This window comes from Monodelphis domestica, chromosome 3 (assembly GCF_027887165.1).
Source record: "Monodelphis domestica isolate mMonDom1 chromosome 3, mMonDom1.pri, whole genome shotgun sequence".
Lineage (NCBI taxonomy): Eukaryota > Metazoa > Chordata > Mammalia > Didelphimorphia > Didelphidae > Monodelphis > Monodelphis domestica.
This window is the reverse complement of record NC_077229.1, coordinates 186,537,695-186,563,011: the sequence shown is the minus strand read 5'-3', so window position 1 is coordinate 186,563,011 and position 25,317 is coordinate 186,537,695. Positions and strand designations below refer to the sequence as shown.

Here is a 25,317-nt window from a genome sequence, read left to right as displayed (position 1 = left end):
TCTTGCATTTCACCTCTAACACAAACAGTACTAAGCAATTGCATATTGATTTTTGATTGATTAATGGTACCATAAGGATTATTTCCATTTTACATATCTATGAATTGAAACAACTAGATTGATCAAATTGCCCAAAGTCAAACACAAAACAACTAGTAAAATAGTCTTATTTCTCTATGCCTTGACACAAACTGTTGTCCACAATACCTTTCTCCCTTTTTTTGAATTATGAGGGCTTTTTCTGAGTCAGTATGGTGCCAACACCTTCAAGAAACCTTTTCTGGTTTCCTACTGGTTAGTTCTATTCCCAAAAGTTCAGGGGATTAATTGTATAAATACATTGTATTTATTTGCAGTCTTGTTGTTGTTGATCATTCATTTTTGTCATGTCCAACTCTTCTTGACTCCATTTTGGATTTTTCTTGGCAAATATTCTGGAGTAGTTTGCCATTTCCTTCTTCAATTTCATTTTACAGAGGAGGAAACTGAGGCAGCAAGAGAGTAACTGACTTGCTCAGTCACATAGCTAGGAAGTAACTGAGGCAAGATTTGAACCCAGGTCCTCCCCAAACTAGGTCTGGTATTCTATCCATTGTGCTATCTAGCTGCCTCCTCATCCTTTATTTTCAAAGAGGACCAAAGACATCATGGAATGATATTTTGACTTGTACATGAATTGGATTTAAGTGAGGCTAAATTGTACAGATACCAGCCTCACTCTATCTTTCAGAATCCTTAAAGTCCAATGGCAAGACAAAAGTCAGGCCATGGCTCGGAGTGCCCATGGGATCCTCAATATCTGATCAAGCTCTAAGTATTCCACAGCATTTGCATCAACTACCTTTATGGCTAGTGAAACAAATTTCATTCTCATCTGCTCCTTATGCTGAGTTTACGTTAGTGTCATTCTACTTCTCCCTGGTCACTGTCACTTTATTCTTCCAGTATTATGAAGAATAAAGTACTTACTTATAGCTTAGCTTTTAGCCCAAAATTCTCATTAGAGATTAAAATAAGGATAATGATGAGTATTTTTATAGAAGAAAGGATAAAGTATAAACAAAAGATCACTTCTAGGCAAACTTTTCAATAAATAAAAAAGAGATGTCAAAAATCAATAGAAGGAAGGGGAACAAAGAAATGGAAAACATTACCCAAGAAGGAGAGTATTGGAGAGGGCAGACAAATGTAACTGTGAGTGGAGAAGAAAAATAGCACTGAAATTATTTATAGAAACTCAATTAGTCCAAGAGTTCTTAATGATGGTTGGTTATGGGAAAAGAAAGATGTAAGAAACAACAGACAAAACTTTAGTGTTTCATAAAGCAAGTGCACACTTGGGTATACAGGAAGAAGTTCTGAGCACCATGTCTTAAGAAATTAAAAACAAAACCATAAAAACACCACTAAAACCCATCCCAAGGGATTAAGAGGATGGAGCAACTATTGTAGGAGGAAAGATGAACCAAATTAGAATTCCTTTGTTTAAATGCTGGGGGAGGGGGGGTAATACAGTAAGGAATGACACAATGAAGGATTTTTATAGGATTGAAGGTAATTTGAATTTCTTCACCAAATCTAAGAATTTTAGAAACTCTAAATACTTGAAATTGTAAATATTTAAATATAGGGAAAAATAAAAAGTAATGCTTTATGTGATAATAATAATTGAATTTTGTAATGCTTCAATTTTACAAAGCACTTTATAGCCACTACCACATTTAATCCTAACAACACACTTTGAAATCAGGATCACAATTCTTGTTTTATAGGAAATTGAGGCTTAGGGAGGTTACATATACTGAGCAGGACTATAGAGTTAGGAAGTGCCCGAGTACATATTTGAAGTCAGATGCTTTTGACCTCAAGTCCAGTACTGACTTTACTACCAGGGAGAACACCTTTGGAATATGCTATATTGTGGAATAGATTAAAAACACAAAAATTATTTGAGAAGGAACAAGATAAATTTATGGGTAAGAGAAGTGTAATTGACAATTAACAAAAATTAATGATTATGGTATATTTCTAAACTTCTATGATTTATTTCATAGGAGAAAAGCATGGAGAATGTGATCACACAAAGGTTACAAAAATTGTTGTGAGTGATGGGCATATCAAGTTCAGCTGATGAAAAAGGAATGATGTTAAAGTAATAAATATTTTATCATTCTAAATTAATGTTAGCTGAGATAAAAAAGAGACCAAAGAATTAGACTTAGAAATACAGGGTGAAGAGGGGGTGGGAAATAACTTAGAGAGATGAGAAATGTTGTAGTGTATCCTTCAAGTAAATTTGGGAAGGAATAAATATTTAAAAAATAATTTTCTTTTTTATGAACAAAAATATAATTTTCCCCCTAACTCCTTCAGGAAAAATATATAAAAACAAAACTTATATAGCTAATATGCACAGTCAAGCAAGATACATTGATCATATACAAAAAAGTATGTCTCAATCTTCACCCAATTATAAACTTTTAGAAACTACAAAAGAGTTTTTAGAAAGTGGGATTGAACTCAGAAAAGGACAATGGAGATTGGAGGCTCATCACGGCAATGCTAAATAAAACAGTGTACACCAAAAACAAAGAAAAAATCTATTCAGTAGAAAAAATCTATTCAGTTAATAGCTATGTGCAACAAAATAAGAGATCCTCTTTGAATTGTGGGTTCAGATGGTCAATTCCTGGATTGTTTTTTGCTTAGCCACAAAGGTTAGTCAGAAAAAAATGGTAACAATTTTGCTTCTTCAGGGATGTGGATAGCCAAACAAGAACCTAGCCTGAACCTGGTGGTGGAATAAAGTGAATTAGCTAAGATGATGAGTGATGCCAAGAGTCAGGTGTTCAACCACAAAATGCCCCTTGGTGTCACTAATAACATATAAAACTGTTATGCTTTCTTTACTTATGGTGTTTAACAGAAGCTCCTTATTAGTAAGTTGACTTTTCGCCTGTCTGATTCTCCTTCTCGTTAGCTAATATAGATAACATCTACTGAGATTCCTTCACATGATTTGGCAGGCTTTCATTCATTCATTTATTTTTTCTAGCTCTGTGATTTCATTCATGTATGGAAATCCTAATGTGGAAATTCCGCTGATGCAGATAGGTCTACCTTTGTTTTTAAATGTAATAACTGTTCTCAGGGCACCCTATCACCACCCTCTCCCCTCTGTAATCATTTCTTTCTACTGCTGCCACATTCACCTCACTGATGCATAGCAGTGATTGTTTGAAAAATGCTGACATTCTTCATAACTTACCAAAGGTCGAAAATCTTTATTTTGCCATTCAAAGCTCTCCATAATCAAGCTCCACTGTACCTTTTATGACATTTCCCATTGCAACAAAGGCTAACAATGGATTTAGCCTCAAGAAACAATTCACCAGACAGTAACAAAACATTGCCTTGTAGTAAGACAATGAAAAGAGGAGATCAGCCCTTAGCATGTAGTCCTCTCATGTTCCCAGGGAAATAGATATGGGTAGAACATTAAATGTAAAAAGTGGATTAGAAATAAGAAGAGTTTAATGACTACAACGTGTTGTGATATATGTGCTAGGTAATACAGGCTTTACATATCCAGAACCATGGAAGCTCAATAAAATAATTAGATAAATTCTTATTTCCATTATGTTACTACATACCTCAGTGGCTATCAATCAGCAAACATTTATCATGCATCAACCATGTTCTAGGCACTGTGTAAAACACTAACAATACACAGAAATAGCAAAAAATAAACCTTACTCTCAAGGAGCCTACATTCTAATGGTGGTTAAGACATATAAGTGAATAAATACATGAGACAAATACAGAGTAGCTTGATAGTCATATTAGAGAGGAAGGCAGTAAGATTTGGGAGGATTGGGAAAATATATGGAAGATAATGTTTCAAAAATCTTAAAGAAAACAGAGTTTATAAGGGGCAAAGCTTATGAGGGAGAGCATTGTAAGCATGGAGAATTGCCCATATAAACCCAAGGAGATAGGAGGTGGAACATCATATATGAGGGACAGCAAATATGTAATTGTGCCTAGACTATAGAAAACAAGGAGGGAAGTGATGTATTAAAACATACATGAGATAGTACATCTAGGTAATGCAGTGGATAAAGGGTTGAGCCTAGGGCTATTATGACATATTATTTGAGTTCAAATCAGATCTCAGACACTAACTGTGTGACACTGGACAAATCACCTAATTCTATTTGCCTCAGTTCATCTGTAAAAGGCAGGTCTTGGAGAAAGAAATGGTAAATCACTTTGATATCTCTGCTAAGAAAATGCCAAATGGGGTCATAAAGATTTAGACACAACTGAAAAAATGACTAAACAAGAAGAAGATAGAAGGCAGATTGTCAAGAAATCTAAATGTCCAAAAGATGAGTTTATATTTGATCCTATATATAGATAAAGAGATCCACCAAAATTTATTGATTTGGGGAAGAGTGACATGGTGACACCTATATTTAAGAAAATTACTTTGGCAGTTAGAAGATGAAAGATTTAGAGCGAGTAGAAATGAGGTAGAAAATCCAACTAACTTTTTTTTCAGTAGATCATTTGAGAGGCAATGAAAGTCTGAATTAAAATTGTGTCTATGAGAGTAGAAAGAAGATTTATACAAAAGATATTTTGGAGGAAGAAACTGTATGATTTGGCAACACATTAAAACATTCATTTAATCAATATTTTATCGAGCACTTTGTGCCACTCACTGTATTAATGGCTGAGGACACAAACATGAAGAATGAAATAATCTTTCCTCAACTTAATTCATTAAGGAAATAATAAATTTATGGTATACACACACACATATATATATATATATATATAGTTCATAACTACATATATGTGTATTCAGGGATAATTCACAAAGTATTTAAATACACAGTTGTATGGGAAGGAGGGTACTAGCAGTTGGAGGACCAGGGATGACTTTTGAAGATTTTGTCCAAGTTACATCTTAAAGGAAAATATTTTATGATGCAAGAACAGAGAAAAATATGTTGCTGTGCAAAGAACAGAAAGAAGGACAGTTTAGCTATATAAAATTTTGGGATGGAACATAATGTCTAGTGAGATTGGAAGGACAAAATGGAGTAGTTTGCCTGAAAATATGACATGGTCATATTTGTGTTTATGGAAAATTATGTTGGCAGCCATATTTAGGATAGAAGAAAAGAAGGGATTATTAAAACAGGGAGACGAATTGTTTCAGTAATTTAGGTGAAAGATGATAAGACCTGAACTAAGTTGGATAACTGTATAAGATGAGATAAAGGATTGGTTATGAGAGATGTGAAGCTACTGATTGGATATGTGGGGATAAGGAAAAATGAGGAGTCAAGAATAATGCCATGACTATGAAACTGGGATACTGGAAGGATGATATATGACAGAAATAAGAAAGTTTGGAAGTAGAAAAGGTTTAGGTAGAAACTGATGAGTTCTGTTTTAGACTTGTTGCATTTAAGATAACTCTAACATATATGGTTTGGCATGTCCAATAGGCAATTTGTGTTTCAGCTAAGGAAATATGGGTTTTAAGTGAGAGAGGACAATTAAAAATGACACCAAGGTTGATTATCTGGATGAATGGAAAGGATGGAACTATCCAATATAAAAGAGACATTTTTAAAAGGGTAGGATAGGAGAAAGATAATAAGTTCTACACTAAAACAGAAGGAAGAGATAGATAAGAAGCAAAACCCATTTATTTCCCTTTTCAAATGATATTTCTGACCAATATAGTCAAATTTGTATATTCATCCTTCATTCACTTACTCATTTATTTTTTTTCATTCCTTTGATAGCATATCATTTATATCATAACATCTAGCCATGACTGTTTCTCAGTGTTCTGTCCCAAGCACTCATCTTCTTCCATACATGCTCTCTTTTATGAATATTAACATCATCATTTCCCATGGATTTAACCATATATCATTATATATATATATTTATATATTTATTATATATATTTATATATACATATAAACATATATATCAGTGCTAATGATTCATACATTTAATTTGTATATGAAAGTGTGCATATATATCTGTATGAAAATATATATACACAAGAATGTATAAACATACATATGCATATATTGATAAACACAAAGTGAGAATACATAAATACATACATATATATATATATATATATATATATATATCATAACTACATATCCCCGATTAACATTTCTGAATCACCAATTTCCTATTGGACATTTCACACTAGATATATCTGAGAGATTATAAATTCAACATAGGCAAAATAATTCATTGTCAATACTCTTCCAAATTTTACTATTTGTATCAAAGACTTCTCATCCTTCTAGTAGTCCAGCTGCATAAACTTGGCATTATTCCAATCCATCCTCTATACTGCTACCAAAGTAATTTTCTTTAAGTACAGGTCTGACAAAGCTGCTTCCCTACACAATCAACACAGGTACTTCCAATATAAACTCTTTGATTTCTCTCTCCTCACAATTTAGTCCCTACTTATCTTTCCAGTCTGACTCTCTCTTCAGCATTCAGTGTTCCAGGCAAACTGGCTTCCTCTCTTTTTCTCACATACCACTATCTCCAGGCTCCTTCTTTATTTCTATTTCATGAAGTTGCATTCGTCCTTTAAGATGCAGCCAGGCAAAACTTCCTGCATCAACCTTCATTGATTATCTCTTCCCAACCTAAACTACATTGCATCTAACTGCTTTTGATACATATGTGTATGTATTCACTTTATATTTATGCTACATATAATTCTATTATGCCCCATTACATCTCTTTTTTCAATGTAAGCAAATTGTAAACAAATATGTTTTTCACTTTTTGTACTTATATCCCCAGCCTCAAGTGAAATGCCTGGTACGTTCCAGGATATAAAGAAGTGACTCTTGATTTATACACATTTATGTGCATATTTCCATAGGTGTATACTGTTGTCAGTTATACAATGGAATTACCAAGTACAATTGGTGGCAATTCGATCCACTTCAATTTACAAATACAAGTCATTTTACTAGATCAGTGTTGATTAATTAGAGACTGTTATTGCTTTGGCAGGGGTACTTTTTTCCCCCTTGAGAATCTTGGTTTAACAGGACTTGAATTAACGTTTCCCTGCTTTTTTTAAAAAAATAAAGATTTAAAAGCTACAGTAGAATTTTGACTTCAATTATATCTAAAATAAAGTGAATCAAATTTTATTTAGTAAAAAACAATTCAAATACTACAGAAAATTTTCTAAAAATCTCTGTCAATATGGTAATTATTTCTTTTTTATATTATTAGGCCATATTCAAATTTCTCTGGCTGTGGAATTTTGTTAACATCAGAAATATATAATAGAATTAAATACATCATAGCAGAGAGCATTTGGAGTTGACAATTTCCACTGAGCTCATCTATATTACTTATCTAAAATTTCTTTGATATTTCAAATAATATAAGCTATCTGATGCCAATATTGATTTGACTTTTCACAAATTCACTAGATAATTCACAACCATGGTGGTGAGTTGGATAGTATAAAGCAAAGACCACATTATTATAGTTTTAGTGTTTATGATAGTAACTTGTAGTTGAATACTGTATTATAATTTAAAAAGCACTATACACATATATTATTTCATCCGATTAGTACATCAAGCTGCTGAAGCAGGAGAGGTACACATTATTATTTCCATTTTAAAACTCATGGAATATTAGAACTGAAAGGATAGGAGCTAAGCTCAGTCTCCTAAAGTTTTATAATTAGAAAATGGCAAAACTGGATCTTGGATCTAGGTTTTCTGATTTTAAGTAATGGGTAATGGAATTACAGGAAAAAGGGAGCTTAAAGGTCATTAACTTCAATAATGTACATTTTAAAGTTAAGTAATCTGAGAGTAAGAGATGTTAAATGACTTGTCCCCATGGTCAAAAACTTAGTAACAAGAATGGATAATCATTCAGGTCTTCTGATTCCAAATCCATTGGTCATTCCATTCCATAGTTATGATGAAGTGGCATTTTAATTATATCATAAAGTGTATGTATATAGATTTACGCATCTATATAGATGATATATTTCTAAATGAAATTGTCAATTCCCTCAGAATTTAATTTATTGAATAGTTACTAATTTGCAGTGGTTAAAGATGGTTTTTCCCCATTTGGAGAAATTATTTATTTACCTACCTACCTACCTACCTACCTACCTACCTACCTACCTACCTACCTACCTAAACAGATGTCTATCTGTTTACCTGCCTGCCTATCTATCTTTATATATGCTTACACACTTATATGTAGCTTTAAACACACATATGTATATACATAGATACATATACACATTTCCAAAGATCTTTAAAACTCTATTTAATATTTAAGTTAGTCTTATATTAACCATTCTTACCTTTAAAGAAGACAAAATTTCCATCACTGTTTTCATATACTGCATCAATACTTGGAGGCAATCCCCTCCAGAAATAAGTAATTTGCATGGGGTATCCATCCATCACCCTGTTGTTCCTCACTCGCCAAAACCACTGGTCCTGTAAACCAAATAAAAAGCATTTCTCAGCAAATATATAGGACTTCTGCCCAAGATTATCTTCAATCTTTATATTTAATGTTATTAATGCTAAAAATGAATTAATTTACAAAAATTTAAAGAACTTAAAAAATCAACTTGTCCATTACCCAGGCTCATTAATCTGTTTTATATATATTAGAAACATTATTTTTTCAAAATCCCATAACTTCATCCATGTTGATATCCTTCCCTCTGATGCAAAATGCGGTCTTTCTTTACTTTAATTGGTAGATAAGAATTTTGGGAGATCACAAATTACCTGGTACTCTGACAATAAGCATCTTTTCAGACTTCAGATATCTATTCCACATTAACTGAGTTTTTTTTTTTCAGTTTGGCAGGACCTCTGAATTAAGTGGCATAGCCTTTGATGACTCAGAATTACTTCCATATTACAATGAAATATCAAACTAGGGTTTTAATGGAAGGAACTTCATATAATAATAATAATAATAATAATAATAATAACAATAATAATAGTGATACTTGAAATTTATACATACTATCCAGGAATTATTCCATTCTTTGTATTTTTATCCTTGTGACATAATCCAAGGCTTGGAGCATAATACATGCTTAATAGATACTTGATGATAGATTGATCAATTATCCTATCCTACTAAACATGAAAGAATGGGCAGATGAATGGTAATTTAAAGATGTCAAACTTAACAAACTTGAAAGATTGAAATCAAGAGAAAAGGTATAACATAGGTCATTTACAAATAACTAAAATACTGTAGAGAGAACCATTTCTATATAGCCCATCTTTTATGCTATTCTGGAAAGAAGGAGAAGATCAAGCTGAAACATAAGTTTAATATCTCATGCAAATCACAGTTTGAAATGAAAATTAAAGAAAAATTTATAGTGCTTAATAATGTATCAAACTGGAATTTCCATTTGACCAAGTTTCTCATTGAAAGAGACATTTGTTTTTGAAAGAGTGGCATCCTATTGACCTCTACATGATCCTAAAAATGGTACGTGGGTTGGAAGGGAAGATAAATATAAAGATAAGATAAAGATAAAAATAAAAAAAAATTTTTCAAATAGAAAAAAGTATGGGATATTCCTTTTAATTTTCTAATGACAGAGCAAAATGATTGCATATCTGTGACTAGATTTTAGGTTACCTGTATCCTACAACAATTAAATATACTAATTAAAAGCATTTAAGAAAATTTCAAAAACATTACAACTGTATTTCAATAGATGAACAAAATTATTTTAAATCAAAGTGTGATAGACAAACAAAGAAAATAAAGCACTGCTTGGCCTGAGGAACATGAATAACTACCAATAATTCCTAATCTATTAATGATTAATCCAATCAAATCACAAGATGTCATGGATAAAAGAAGGTCATAATCAAAAAGGACCCCAGAAGATGTTAACTGTTACCTAAACATATCTGACTAGTGGTTTTTGGATATTTGTTTCAAAGTCCTTTAGTACATTTTGTTTTTCTGGAGCAGCTTATTCTACTTTTAAACTTCCCTAATTGCTGCATATGTATGTTTATATGTCTCTTTTTCTTGATAGAAAGATAGATAAATAGATAGATAGATAGATAGATAGATAGATAGATAGATAGATAGATAGATAGATAGATAGATAGATAGATGGATGGATGGATGGATGGATGAATAGAAAGATAGAGAGACAGATAGATAGATAGATAGATAGATACATACATACATACATATATAGATAGATACATAGATACATAGAATACCCACCTCCCCAATGAGTTAGTGTTGTGCAGCAAACTTAGTAGCATCTCTAAGCTGTGGGTTTAAAGGACCTGAGGTTGAATTCTGATTTGAGTATTTACTATCTGTGGGACTCAGGGCAAGTTACCTTACTTTTTTTTTTGTTTGTTTTTGGTTCACAGATCTTTAAAAACAAGGAAGCAGGGAGTTCAACTGAATGGCCTTTAAGGTTCCTTTCATTTCTAATTACTATGATTTTAAGATTTTTTTTAATTCTTTTTAAGATTCTTGACCAGTAACTCTAACCTATTGTCTGTAATTTTGTCATTTGTGTCCAAGTAGATCAAGTCTAATACCTCTTTCATGTCAGTCATTCAAACACTTGAAATTATAAATCATTGTCCCCCATTTTCAGTTTTCAGGACAAAAATTGCCACTTTCATTACATCTTCATATGTCATTACTTTCATTGTCCTTATCATAGTCCTCTGGATATTCACAAGTTCTTCATATCCTTCTTAAAATGTATTATTTCTATGTCTTGGCTAATCATTTTAGGACTCCTCATTTTTATTTTTTCCCTAATAAAGGCCTTTTGAAGATTCTTGGGTTTCCAGGGAAAGGAAAATCATTTCCCAACTAGATGAGGCTAAATTTAGGGAAGTTGTACTTGGTAATGTTTTAAAATTTTCATTTTTCTCTAGTGAAGCTGTTTTCCCTTTATTTCCTTCCTATTTAGCAAGAGAGCTGAGCCACAAAGGACTTAAGTTGATTTCTTATAGATATTATTATGTTGAGTTTTGATGTTAAAAATTAAATTCCAGATTAAATTTTTCTTACAGACTTTTTTTATAAAGGCCCTTACTGAATATCTATCAATCCTATGAAATCCCATTTGATTTAAACTGTGCTGATAATGGCATATCCTCACAGATTTGTGGGATTCTTCAATGAATTAGATAATTTTTAGCAGTTAGTAACCAGGATTCCTACAATGAAGAAGGAACTTGCTTCATTAAAAGATATTAAAACTCAAAATGTTAAAATTTCCTATTAGAATGGCTGTTGGGAGAATAGATAGAGTTACAAAGGATTTTGTTGGTAAGTACTGCTGGGTAGCTAGGTGGCATAATGGATAGAGCATCAGAAAAACAATCTTCCTGAGTTCAAATCCAGCCTGGAACACTTACTAATTGTTTGACCCTTGGTAAGTCACTTAACCCTGTTTGATACAGTTTCCTCATCTGTAAAATAAGATGGAGAAGGAAAGAGAAAACTACTCCAGCATCTTTGACAAGAAAACCCCAAATGAGGTCACAAAGAGTTAGGCATGTCTGAAATGACTGAACAACAGAAACTGATAGTGAACTATGTTTCATGCTCTTTTACTCTTTGGGCCATTCCTTTCTGACCTCTCAGATTTAACAGAATTAATAAAATACAATGATCTATAATCTAATTTAATCTCTTGCCTAAAGGTAGGTGAAAACTCAAACCAACCAAGACAAATGGTTGCATGGTTTCTTTCCTAATTTCTAGAGAAATACACTGTACGACTTCCTTCTGTAGTATACTATGGTGCTTTATCAATCAAAAGATGAGATACAGTTCTACTGAGATGCCGCAGGGTTTTCTCTATAGTTCTCTGAAACCAGCAGTTTAATTGTGGTAGTCCCTATAAGCCAGACTCTATGCTTCTTTCTATAGATGAGTCAATTGACTAATGAGGCATCATGTAAGAAAAGAAAAAGAAAATGATTTGAATAAGTAAATTAACTTTGCCAAATAACTACAGCATTCTAGGAGAAATGCCTAAAAAGAATCTTTGCATGGTATTCAGAATCAAAAACTGGAGAAGAGAAACATGTAGAAGTCATATAAAAAAGGCTGTGTCCTTAACCATTACAATCTTGCTTTGGGAAAAACCCCAACAACAGACACACATAACAAACACATTCTCCTCTACTATAGTCCTAAATTCTTAAGACCTCAATTAAAGAATATTGATGAAATGTCTACATCGGTACAAAAACATGAGGCTTATAGAGTGGAGGAGCAAAATAAATAGAAATTAATTATTTATTTTTTGGCTTTTGCTATTTGGAAGCATCTTGGCAAAGATTCAGATTATGGTTAGATTATACATAAAGATATAGATGATGCCACAAGTCAAATGAACCACAAATGAGCAGTTTAATCAAAAGTCACATTCATGTTATTTTAGGTAGATTTCTATAATCAACAATTTAGATACCACCCCTATGGAAAACCCCACTGAGAAATTATGGTAACCAGAGGCTTTAGCTCTGGAACCATAGGATGTGGGTTCAAGTATGGCCTAAGTCACTACCTATGTAAACTTGAGAAAATTACTATCTTCCCTGGGTCTCAGTTTCCTCATTTATGAAATATGGATATTAATTTGGAAGTCTCTTTCCACTCTGAATTTATATATACCATATAATTATAAAATAATCCATGGAAGAATTAAAAAATGGAGATTTTAAAATTTAGCAATGCTAATTCTGAATAGGAGAGCTGATGATTAAAAGCAAAAGCAACATTTGTGGTCATATATGCCCTATCTATGACACCTTTTATCCTATTCTAGACAAGTGCAGGAAATAGTTGTGAAACATTAATTCAATAATTACTGCTAATTAAAATTTAAAGAAGTATTTATGTCTTGAGAAAATGGTACATTAAACTGAGTCTCCTATGAAACATATATTTTAACTAAAATACATTGCATTGATAGTAGAAAACCCTCTAGCCCAGTTCAAAAACTTAAATAGGATTGAAATTTTATGAATGTGTACATTCAGTTTAGTGATACAGATGGCAAACCATCTATATCTGTTTATCCTTAGAAACAGTATCTTCCTTAATCTTGACAAAGAGTGTTAACCCAATAAAAAGGGTGCTTTCCTCAAAATCCAGAGAACATCATTTCAACCAGAAAAGGAAATGACTTATCTTCTCTTTAATCGAGTTTTGTCAGAACCATATGGGTAAAATTGTATCTCCTATTCAAATCAACAGAAAAAAGCTACTGTAGGATGAATTGGTTTTAATTTGTAGATTTTTTTCCCCCAAATAGTAGTTAGTTTTCACTCCACAACTTGTGTACACTTTCTCTCTTGCTCTCTACTCCATCATCAAAAAATGCTGGTTGATATTAGAATAGTATTACATGATCAAAGTATAAATGTGATACTCATGGGGATCAAATATATATTCCTCATCTCAATAATATGGTATTCTAACAATGTGAAGCAACTATTTAGAAGCACACATGAGTTCAAAAGCTCTTCATATTTTCTTTAAATTTTATTTACTTATTGAATAGATAGATAGTAGACAGACAGACAGATGGATAGATAGATAGATAGATAGATAGATAGATAGATAGATAGATAGATAGATAGATAGATGGAAGCTCTATCTACTGTGCCACCTAGTTTCCCATTGGTAATTGTTTCTCTTTTTCTTTTTCTAATCACATAAATTCTTCAGTAAAATTTTGCGAGGTTACAATATGACCCTAAGGGGAAAGAATTCAGACTGATGAAATCATAAAATCTTGAAAAGTTGTGAAAAGGTACTTCTTACTTTTTGTATGTATCATACAAGGACTGCTTTGGCAATATGGCAAAGCTTTTGCACCCCTTTTCAGAAGGTGTTTAGTTACATAAAATAAAAAGATATGATTACAAAGGACATAAATCATGATGAAATAGTAATAAAATTACATTAAACTTTACAGATCCTAGGGTAAGAACTATGAAGGAGGGGCAGGTAGGTGGTTGAGTGGATTGATGGCTAGGTCTAGAGATAAAAATCTTGGGTTGAAATTTTTTCTTAGACATTTCCTAATTGAGTGACCCTGGGCAAGCCACTTAATCCTAATTTCCTAGACCTTCTCTTATGCCTCTTCTGTCTTATTACTGGTTCTAAGACAGAAGGTAAGGGTTAAAAAAAAAGAAATTATGGAGGAATCTGTCCTTTAAACCTAAGCTTTATTCTCTAAAGTAATGGGATACTTCTCAAGTTGTGTCAATTATTTAAGATTAAGAGAACAGAAAGAGAAAAACAAATTTAATGAGAGTGTTCTGCATAATTTGATAATTAAAGGATCCTTGATTCATTTATGAGGTATTTTCTTCATTCTTATATTCTATATTATTTTGATTCAAATTATTAACCTAGCATTTGCAAAAATCCAACCAGAGGATCTAACCAATGTGTTGGAACTCTTCCAGTTTGTATATTTGCTTGTTTTAGAATCCTGAATATATCAGTGTAGAAAAAGGAGTAATTATTCTAATTCTTATGTCACTTTTCATATGCTCTTCATGACTAGTCAAATTATTTTCTAATCTTATGTGTCACTGATGTGGTTTTTGACATTTTCTCTACCCATATATTGCTAATTTCAAGTAAGCCTGAAGGCTTATAAAAGAATCATCACCTGTCTATGGACATAGAGCTGGTAGGTATCATAGGCTCGATTATCATTTGTCTTCCCAATGTCAAATCCAGCACTTATCCACTCTGCTTCCTTATAAAATGGTAAATAGAAATTAAATTTACCATATCTTGGGAAAGTGATAGAGATAACTATGAGAAGGAAGCAGCAGCTGAGTAGTTCTGAATGGCTAAAAAGGTGATCTGAATATTATAGTAAACATAAAATGGGGCTATAGATGGGCTATATAGAAAGGTCTTAAAGACAGCAGAGAGTTGGAGCAGAAGAAAGAGTGATTATCCATAGGGAGGAAGTATGGTGGTACTCAAACACCTTTGCCTTTTACTTTTTTATTCAATAAACTCCAGTGGCACCTTATCACCTTCAGGATCAAATTTAAAAATCTGTTATTCAATTCCCTTTATAACTTGCTGTCTTCTTACCTTTCTAATCTTCGTATACCTCTCCTCACCTTACACCCCATTACACCCCTCACATACTAAATATTAGAATTCAGTGAAATTTATCTCTTGTTTTTCTTCCCACATTCCCCACGTTGGGACTGAAGACAATGTCACAAATAAAATTTTAAAAAACATCATTAAGGAAATAAAGTGAAGGCTTTGATCTGCAATAAGATTCTAACAGTAGCTCCTTTGACCACAGATGACATTTTAAAAATCATGAGTTCTTTGGGTTTCTCTTGAAGCTTTGTTTAGTTGATAATAATTTAGACGTTCACAGTTGATCATTGTTTAATATTTCTGTTACTATATATCCTGCTCTTCTGGTTTTGCTCACTTCACTTTGCATCATTTTGTATAAGTTTTTCCAGGTTTTTCTGAACTCCTTCTGCTTATCATTTCTTATAGGCACAATAGTTTTCCTTTACAAAATATCTACCCCATCTTGTTCAGCCCTTCCCAAACCAATTGAAACCCCTCAGTTTCCAACTCTTTACCACTTTTTATGATTCTTTTGGGTGTTAAATTTAATGATTGAATTTTCTTTTTAGCTTGCATTTTTGTCAAGAATGCTTGGAATTCTTCTATTTCATGAAATGTCCATTTCTTCTCCTATATTATTCTTAGTTTCACTGGGTAGGTAATTGTTGATTATTGGCCTTCATCCTTTGCCTTGTGGAATATCATATTCCATACCTTCCAGTCCTTTAATGTAAAAACTTCTAGGCCATGGGTATTCCTGATTGTGTTTCCAAAATATTTTAACTTTTTTTCTATCTGCTTGTAATATTTTCTCCTTAGTATTGTTAAAATTGGGATTTTTTTCAGGTGATCAGAGAATTCATTCAACTTTTATTTTCTCCTCTTATTCAAGAACATCAGAACAGTTTCCCTGATAATTCCTTTCTATATAATGTCCAGGTCATTTTGTTCATCATGGCTTTCAGTTCTCCAATGATTCTTAGATGGTCTCTCCCGTATCTATTTTCCAGGTTAGTTGTTTTTTCCAGAGATAGATTTCAAATTTTCTTCTATTCTTAAAAATTCGTTTGGATTTGTTTTATTGTTCTCCGTTGTCTCATGAAGACATGAGCTTTCATTTGTCAAATTCTAAGTTTTAGGGAGTCATTTTCTTCTTTTAAGGTTTGTATTTTCTTTCATAGGGAGTTATTTTCCTATTTGAAGTGTGGTATTTCATTTTTGAGAGGAGTATTCTCCTCCATAAGTTTTTGTTTTAAGTCATTAATTTTTTCTATCATTTCTTTTCTATTTTTTTCCTCTAAGTTTCTTCTGTTTTTCTATCTTTTTTGGGGGGAGGGGATAGAGCTTAATATCCTTGGGCTTAATATCCTTTAACACTTTCCTCTGAAGCTTCATGTATTTTCATTTTTGTATCATTGTCTCTTCTGAACTTGCATTTTAGACATTTCTCTTATTGAGATTTTTTTTCTAGCATCTCTATATTTTGCTCACTTGGGGGTTATTTTTCCCCTTGAATTTGTCTATGTATGAAAGCTTATCTCCATTCCTGAGGAGTAGGGAGAACTGTCCTGTGCCTGTACTGTGTCTAGGGGAGGGGCTCATAACTCTCAATATCAGATTGTGCATTCTGCAGAGGTGGTCTGGTTGGTCTGTTGTGTATAGATTTGTAACTGTTTAGTTCAACTGGTTGGATTTGGGTTCTGCCTAATGCCACTGAGACTGATCTTTGTTGAACTTAGCTCGTCCCACTGCTCCCTGTGCTGGGTCATGCCCAGCTTCTCTTTCAGCTGCATTATTCAGGGCTTCTTTACTCTCATTGATATTTGTTCAGTAATGTGCTGGTTTTTATTCCAGGCTAGACCAAGCTAACTATGCTCTTTCCTCTGCTATTTGCACTTTACCATGTCTGATTTCTGCTGAAACTGATTCAGCAATCCCTCATCATACCCCAATGAGATGAATCCTTCTTGTAACCTCTCACCATTATTCTGGATTAGACTACTGATTCACACCTTCTTCTATTGGTTCTACTTGCTCCAGTGTTTGTTTTGAGATATTTTTGTTCTTTTTGTGGTTGTTCAGAGGGTGTTTGGCAGGCTTTGAACATTTCTTACTTTGTCATCTTGCCCTGATGTGCTGATGCCATTCCTGCTCCTATGGCTGCTTTTGCAGTGGCTAAGACACTGATTTTTTTTTTATTTGGTACTCACAAAATCCAGGGTTTAAGAAATCCCTAATCATCATGTTTCACTGCTTCCTACTCTCCCAACATCTCCTCCTTACCAGTCATGATGACACATCAGAAAAACTTCTGCCCTGGTGCTTTTCAGTCCTGATTGCTCACTGTATTTCTCAGAACACTCTTAGAGGAAAATCATCCTTTACCCCCTAATCTCTATCTCTTCTTTGCCACCAGCCTTGCTGCCTTGTGGATATATTTTTCCTTCCTGTTCTCCTCTTTCCTCATTCTCCAGTTTGGGATTCATAAACCATAAACAAATGGAATCTGCTGTTGTTCTTGAATCAAATGTGACAGTCTACTCCCCTGTGAAGCCACTGAATATCTCTGTAACTTGTCTGACTAAAGTATCCCTTTTTGGACACTAATCTACTTTGTATGATGTCTCCTCCATTAGAATGTAAGTTTCATGAAGGCAAGGACTCTCTTTTATATCTGTATCCTTGCACTTAACATTCTACTTAGCACAAAGTAAGGGCTTAATAAATATTTATTTTTAAAAATTAGTCTTAAAGAAAGAATTCATTAGATTTAGTAGTATTTTATCAATATTTGATCAATTTGATCTCTTTATTCCAAACCATATTTTGCAAAATAGTTTTCACTTACAGTGATATTTTTTGTATTGAAATAACTAAGAATTAAGAAAGCTATCTTAATTACAAGTATCTCATCAACTTGGTCATATAATCTATTTATTAGTTCATTCTCTCCAATACATGGTAGTGGATTTGCAGTAGCTCCTCATGGTGGTCTGTATGTCTGTGCTCATTTTAAGTAATATGAGATGAGATGGCTTATCAAATGATATTCCTCATGACCCTCTGGAAACCAAGTGACAATATTTCTGCCAAATCCTATATTACTTTCTTCAAAGAGACTGTGAGAAATTCACATACCCCATTTAACTCCATATTTTTATGTCCTTGCTTTTGTTTATTTATGGAAAGAATATGATTTAGTTCTACTAGTGTTGACTCTTTAGTTGTCAAGGATTTAACCTTAAGAGTAGCAAGTGATAAATTATAGTTTGAAACGGTCTCCAAACAGTGTTTGTTTGTTTGTTTGTTTTGTATTTTCTGTCTCTTTTCTGCTACTTTATCACAGTGACTATTAAAGGCAGAAAGATATAAGAAGGACTAAGAGAACTTCAATATTTTTGTCTCTATAAAAGATCACTGTGAACCCCCACCACTCCAAAAAATGATTATTTTGTGGGAAAAATAATCAGATTTGGAGATAGAACTCACTAAATTTGCAAGTCTGGTCTTCCTGTGGCAAACACAAACACTCACCATGTCTATATTTTATGTCTCTCTGGCTTGCCAAACCCTGCTAGAGTTACTCCTTTGTTGGCATAACTAATGATATTCCAGTTATCTCCAAACCAAGATGAAGGTCCAAGAGTACATCTTTTATATGTATGAGAGCATAAACTAAAATCATTTATTCAGACTTTTAACACCTTGGTAAAATAAATAGTTAATTTTGAATAGATGGGCCTGTTGACATAATAGTAATATCTTATGAATACCACCACAATCATTCATCAGCTCCAGTTAACAGTAATTTTTACTATTTTGGCTGAGTTTAGACTTTCTGCCTTAATGCATCCTTATTTCGGTATTTTTCTTTTGTTAATACTTGTCCAACTTGCATTTGAGGAAAAACCCAGATTATGAGAAATCTTTGGTTTAAGAACTGACATAATATAATATAAAATCTGTTAAAAGGCAAGCACTGGGAGGAAAAGTGGTAGAAACAGCAGAACATTTCTTAAAATTTTCCTTAGTCCTTGGTGAGGTGAGTACAATTGTTGGGGTTAGTCAGTCTTCCACTCAAAGATGCCTCTAAGCTTAATGACTTTCATCAACATCTTCATTGTGCCAGAACTCAATTTGTCTTTCTTTTATAAAAATTTATTTTTATTATCATGCAAAATGCTTCCACATTGTTCACTGTTATGAGCACACTTATAAAAACTAAAACTCCCCAAATAATACCATGAATACATACACACACACACACACACACACACACACACACACACACACACACACACACACATATATATATATATATGAATGGGGAGAGAGAGAGACAGAGAGACAGACAGAGAGAGAGAGAGAGAGGAGGGAGGGATATGATATATATATATATATATATAGAGAGAGAGAGAGAGAGAGAAAGTATGCATTGATCTGCATCCATCTGACTCTGCAAGTTCCTTCTCTGGAGATAGATAGCATTCTCCATCATAAATCATTTAAGATTGTCCCAGATCATTTGCTCAATATGACTTTCTTGTTTTTCTTTCAATTTTTTCATTCTCTTCAATGCCTTCCTTTTATGAATATGTAATATATATGTATATATATACATATATACATATATATATATATGGTTACTGGTATGGTTGTTGTCTCTGCCTTTAGAATGTGGTTTTTGAAGGAAGGAACCATGGTTTTGCATTTCTTTGTATCCCCAGTGCCTATCACATTATAAGTGCTTAATTAATTCTTACTGACTAAGTAACTCAATACAAATATTTCTCTGGTGATATTATAAGGTTGTAAACCATGAAATGACACAATCTAATGAGAATATGATTAGAATATAAAGGGCACATTATAATCTATTTATAGCTATCATTATAAATATAATCAAAATTATAAATCTCTCAAATGGAAAGGGAAAACTCAAATTAGTTAAAAGTAGGCTTCAATTATAATTTGAATGCAAAATGTATAAAAAGTATTATCTGAGGCATTTGATCAAAAATGGAAGTTGGCTGGTCGAGTAGCAAGAATTATAACAATAGGCAGATTTTTTACAGTCATATATATTGATTTCCTTGAAATATTAATTCTTCAATGGAGGAATTCGCAGGAAATATTTTCAGGAATTAAATTAGATGAGAAGGCCTGTTGGCTTTGTAATTTGTATTAATGAAAAGAATATTCTCAGTGATGGAGCATGGATAAATCAAAGTACAAAGTGCCAAGTAATAGGTACATGAGTTGTCTTTTCATTTATTTCTAAAATAATTAACTCTTCCTGGTTTGTTTTATTTATTCTTTACATTTTCTGTTATATTGTATTAAAAAGAAATGGGAGAAATCATGGCTTATTGAAAGTCAGTAAACAAAAATACCACCTTCCAGGAAGTTTAAATGTGCCATGTTGTATTTGAAAACCTGTGTAGACCCCTCCTTTCAAATTAAAGCATTTAATAAGACATTTTGCTATTAATAATTATGCACACATAATGTATGGTTTTTAAGAGGAATTATTAAGACATTCATTTATGAGTAAAACAACATTTTCCTCGACAAAAGTTTGATCATACATCATTGGTCAATAAGCTATTTTCAGCTTCAATTACTATATGGAGACCCATAAAATATTCCTTACTACTTAAGAAATGTAAAGTCATTTAATGGTCTAATTTTCTTACTAAGAATAGTAAAACCCAAAGCAAAATGGTTGCTTGGAGAAACAACTTAGTTCGTGGTACTTAAGTGATGAATGTGATAGAAACATTTCCAGTCTGGGACCGTCTCATTCTTATTTTAACTAAGTCAATATAAAAACCTGGCTTATGGTAAGTTAAAGTTAAGAGAAAATTCTGTACAAAGAAAATCATGGGAAATTATTTTATTTACTTATCCAATAATAAGTATTTCAATGTTCTACAAACAATCTTTTGCGGTATAATCAATCACAAAGTGATTGTACGTAAGGTGGAAAAAATGAGGTATTGTGCAGTGAAGATAGAACTGAGACAAATTCAGTCAGGTTCAAATCATACCTCAGAACTTGGGCAAATTAATTCCCCATTCTAGGCTGCTTTGATAAAATTAGGGGTGTGGAAGACCTTGATGCCATTTATCATCCCTTCTAGCTCTAAAACTATTGTCATATGTAATAATAATTCTTTTGAGGCTAAATAATTATATCTTTCTCAATCACAGATATTTTTAATCATAAAGCATAGATATAACTACTAGGGCAAGAAACAATTAATGTAACAAAAAATCTGATTGCCTCAAATGACAGTATTTTATTTCTATATTCACTTTTCTAATTCCTGGCTTGCATTCCGTAAGTAGTGAATAAATGTCTACTGAATTGCAATAAATTTCCTTTAATTCTTTTGTTCCTACGAGTAATATTTTGCTATAGTAGCCATTTTAAATTTAGAAGAAAAATATTCAAACCCCATAAATATGGGAGAATAAGAGACATCCAAAAACCCAACTGCCCCTCTCCACTCAAGAATAGGTTAAAAATGTCTTCCAAGAATAATACAATTAATTTCAAAATTGTCCTAGACCACATTATATTTTTCTTGGGAGTTTTTTTGGGCACAAAGATTTAAATGACTCACTGTAGATCACAAAGCTAACTAGTATCAAAATTGGGATTTCAACATAGGATTTCCTGACTTCAGGCTTAACACTTTCCACACTCTGTCATGCTCCCCAATATTAAATCTTTTATATTATCAATAAATTCAGAGAAAGAGGATATAGATATACTTTAGGCATATTTTACATTTAGGAACTAACTATATAAGATATATAAGTGTGACATAGAATCACATACATGTTTAGCTAAATACTATTGGATAGAAATTAAATAGTTGAAAAAATAGAATAATAGTAAGTGTTCACAGTTAAGTCCATCTCTTTTGGAAAAGATACAAATATTTCACAAATATATCATTTGTGAAGAATTTTAAAACATATATTAATAAAAATATATATTATATGCTTATTTATTATTATGTAGAGAAAAGAAAGCAAAATCACAAGTCAGAACATGTGATGATTAATCAACAGTTAAAGACAAAAATAAATTAAACTTATTTTCTCATACATAAAGGGGTCCTAAAATATAATCCAGTTTTGTGGGCACTACTGCATCTAAGTCAGTAAACTCATTATGGAAGTGGAATTAACTCCTAATGGTGAGACACCTTGTGATCATGTATTTGGTTGCAGTCATAGTTTTAATAGCAGTTCTGGACAACCTAGTAGTCATTGTATCAGATATATCATTTACCAATCTTGAAATTTCAAAGCTAAGAATGAAATCCTAGAAAGGAAAATGGTCATAGCTGCAGAATTCTAGAAATAATTTTAGTTCCTCAAGAGTCCATAAAAATCACCAGATCTTAACTTATATCAAAAATGGAAAAACTGAGACCCGGAAGAGCTAAATAACTTTTTTCAACTTCATACATCTAAATAATGACAAAGCACAGACCAAATCTGTCAGTTCCTGCCCTCAAGAGGATAGAGTTTAAGCACACTGGTGATTAGGAGCAATCAATCCTAGAGGGAATAAAAAAAGATGCCTGTGGGAGAAAGGTTATGGTCTAAGCAAAGATTTGAAAGGGTAAACAATGTCATAATACAGCTGAGAACTGGAAGGTCTTTCTGGAGTGGGGTGGGAAGGGAAGGGTTCAAGAAAGGATTAATAGAGGAGACAGAATTTGAGGTATTTTAAAAATGGGAATAGAAAGTCAAGGAGATGGAGGGTTTCCCACACAATGTGAAAACAAACTAATAAAGATACAGAGGCTGGAAAGTGAGAGTATGAATAAGTAATAGCATGTGATCACATCTGATTTATGAAGAAAATTTTTCAATGAGCATAAGATGAGATACTATATGGGCAAAACGGAAGAGTGGAACTAGACTGTTCAACATTCAAATCCCAAGCAAAGGAGCCTGAATTACACTTGGTAGGTATCTACAGAGAAGAGTGACATAATAAATACAAGCTCTTTGACCCTTCATACTTTATTTCCAGGAAATTAATAGAATCATTATATATACATATACATATATATATGTATATATAATAGCTGGAAGATATTTTAAGATTCATTTAGTATAATTTAATTTTATAGATGAGACAAGTAGAGCACAAAGAGAGCATTAAAAGCTTATATAGAGTAAAAAAATGATTAGTGGTAAAGCATAGAAAACTAGAAATATTTTAACTCCACATCTATTGCTCTGTCTTTTCTCAAAAGATTTCTTTAATTGAGAAGACTCCAAATTCCATACCTTATTGCAATGGCTCTGTTGGTAGAAGACCATCTCAATAGTTTTTCTTTCAATTTAGAATCTCAGCTATTTACATTTTTATCATTTTTATAAGACCTATGATTTGGGTGAAATCCTAACAAACCTGGACCCTGAATGATTGCTGGCTCTATGATCTCTAATATAAAACAGGTACCTGAGCAATAAAAAGTTAAATGACTTACCCAAGGTCATACTAATAGTTTGGAGTAGGAGTTGAAATCCTGTCTCCCTGTCTTTGCAGAGAGCTCTCCACTATTGTAGCTCATCTTTTTTTTTTTAATTACTAGCAAAACACAAATAATTAAGAACAGAAATATACTGACACTGCAACTAGACTTCTCCATTCATTTCTGATATTAATCTAATTTGTCATGGAAACAATTACTTAAAAATTCCATTCAATATATGCATTAGTATAATTTAATGCTTATGTTATGGTGCTACTTAAAGGAAGATAATGGGAGAACCATCCAGTTGTCACAGAATATAAATGAAAATTTATATTTCAGAATGAACATATTTGTTTTCATAACATATATTTCAGCACATAATGTTATACTATATAACAAAGTACTTTGATTCATGAGGCAAAATGTCTCTTTTCATACATAATCTCAACAAAGAAGACATTTTGCATTTTGTTTTCCAAAATGCAGTCAAGTCCACAATAAGAATATTAACATTTCTGAATTGTAGCTGCAGTACCTATTAGTACATTTTCCTATTACTTAAATTTACATATATACAAAATACAAATATACAAATATTTAAATAATACTAGATATAAATACTTCTCTTTGTTAAAAATAATAGTAATCTAGTCAAAGCCAAGTATGAACAAATTCAAAAAATCAAGAGCTAGATGTGATTTATAGATTCCAACTAAAATAATAAAGAGAACTTTATTTTTTGGGAAAAATATGTGGAATTGAGAACACATAGCATTGACATGATAATTCCTCTGTTTGAATCATTTCTTTGGATTGTGGATAGGCTGGTGAGAAAGACAATATAAAACACCGTATTTTACTTTCCTTAAAAGAAATACAGTAATAGTTGTCAACAATTCAAGAGTTAAAGACCAATGCAGAGTGAATTCGACGTTTGCTCCTTAGAGAGAGTGAGAATTTGTTCATAGAATTCCCACTAGCTTACAAAGAAAAAGTAATTGTTGGATTCCTAAGTGACTCTGTTTCAGAGTTCAGGAGCAATTGTTGTCATAACAAGAGAGACTTGTCCTCATTACCATTACCTAATTATTTTATGCTAATATATTTTCAAAAACATTCCATCTGTTGCCACAGTTTTGCTTTGGTACCTCGGTTATTTACTTGGGTAGAGTTCAAAAGGTAACTGTTCCTCTTTACCCTGGGAGAAAATTAGCCAACAAAACAACTTGATATAGTCAATGAAAAGTCATGGTGGAAGGAGCAACAACTTCAGTTATCAATGAGGTTATCAAATATTTGCAAATATTTGCAAAGCACATATACACAAGAAGACTCCACCCATATCATTATATATTTAGTGACTGCTCCCTAGCAATTTACTATTCAAAGCAGGAATTTTTAACCTTAACACTTAACTTCATTAAAATGTATTAAATATTTCAATATAATGGGCTTCCTTTGTAATTAAATTTTATGAATTTAAATATTTTGATAAGGGCTCAGAGGTGACAATATATCTCGAAAATGCTATGACCAAAAAAAAAATTCTTTAGAGACCTAAAGCAATCTACCACAAATAGTT

General features: G+C 32.3%; 1 protein-coding gene across 1 annotated transcript in view; it reads right to left on the bottom strand.

Moving 5' to 3' along the window:
* Nucleotides 1-25,317, bottom strand: part of MMP16 (matrix metallopeptidase 16) — a 373,571-nt gene that overhangs the window by 27,433 nt on the left and 320,821 nt on the right. Inside the window, exon 7 of the mRNA XM_001368488.4 lies at nt 8,417-8,555. Within this exon, the coding sequence (XP_001368525.1) occupies nt 8,417-8,555 (139 nt within the window). The remainder of the gene's footprint in view (nt 1-8,416; nt 8,556-25,317) is intronic.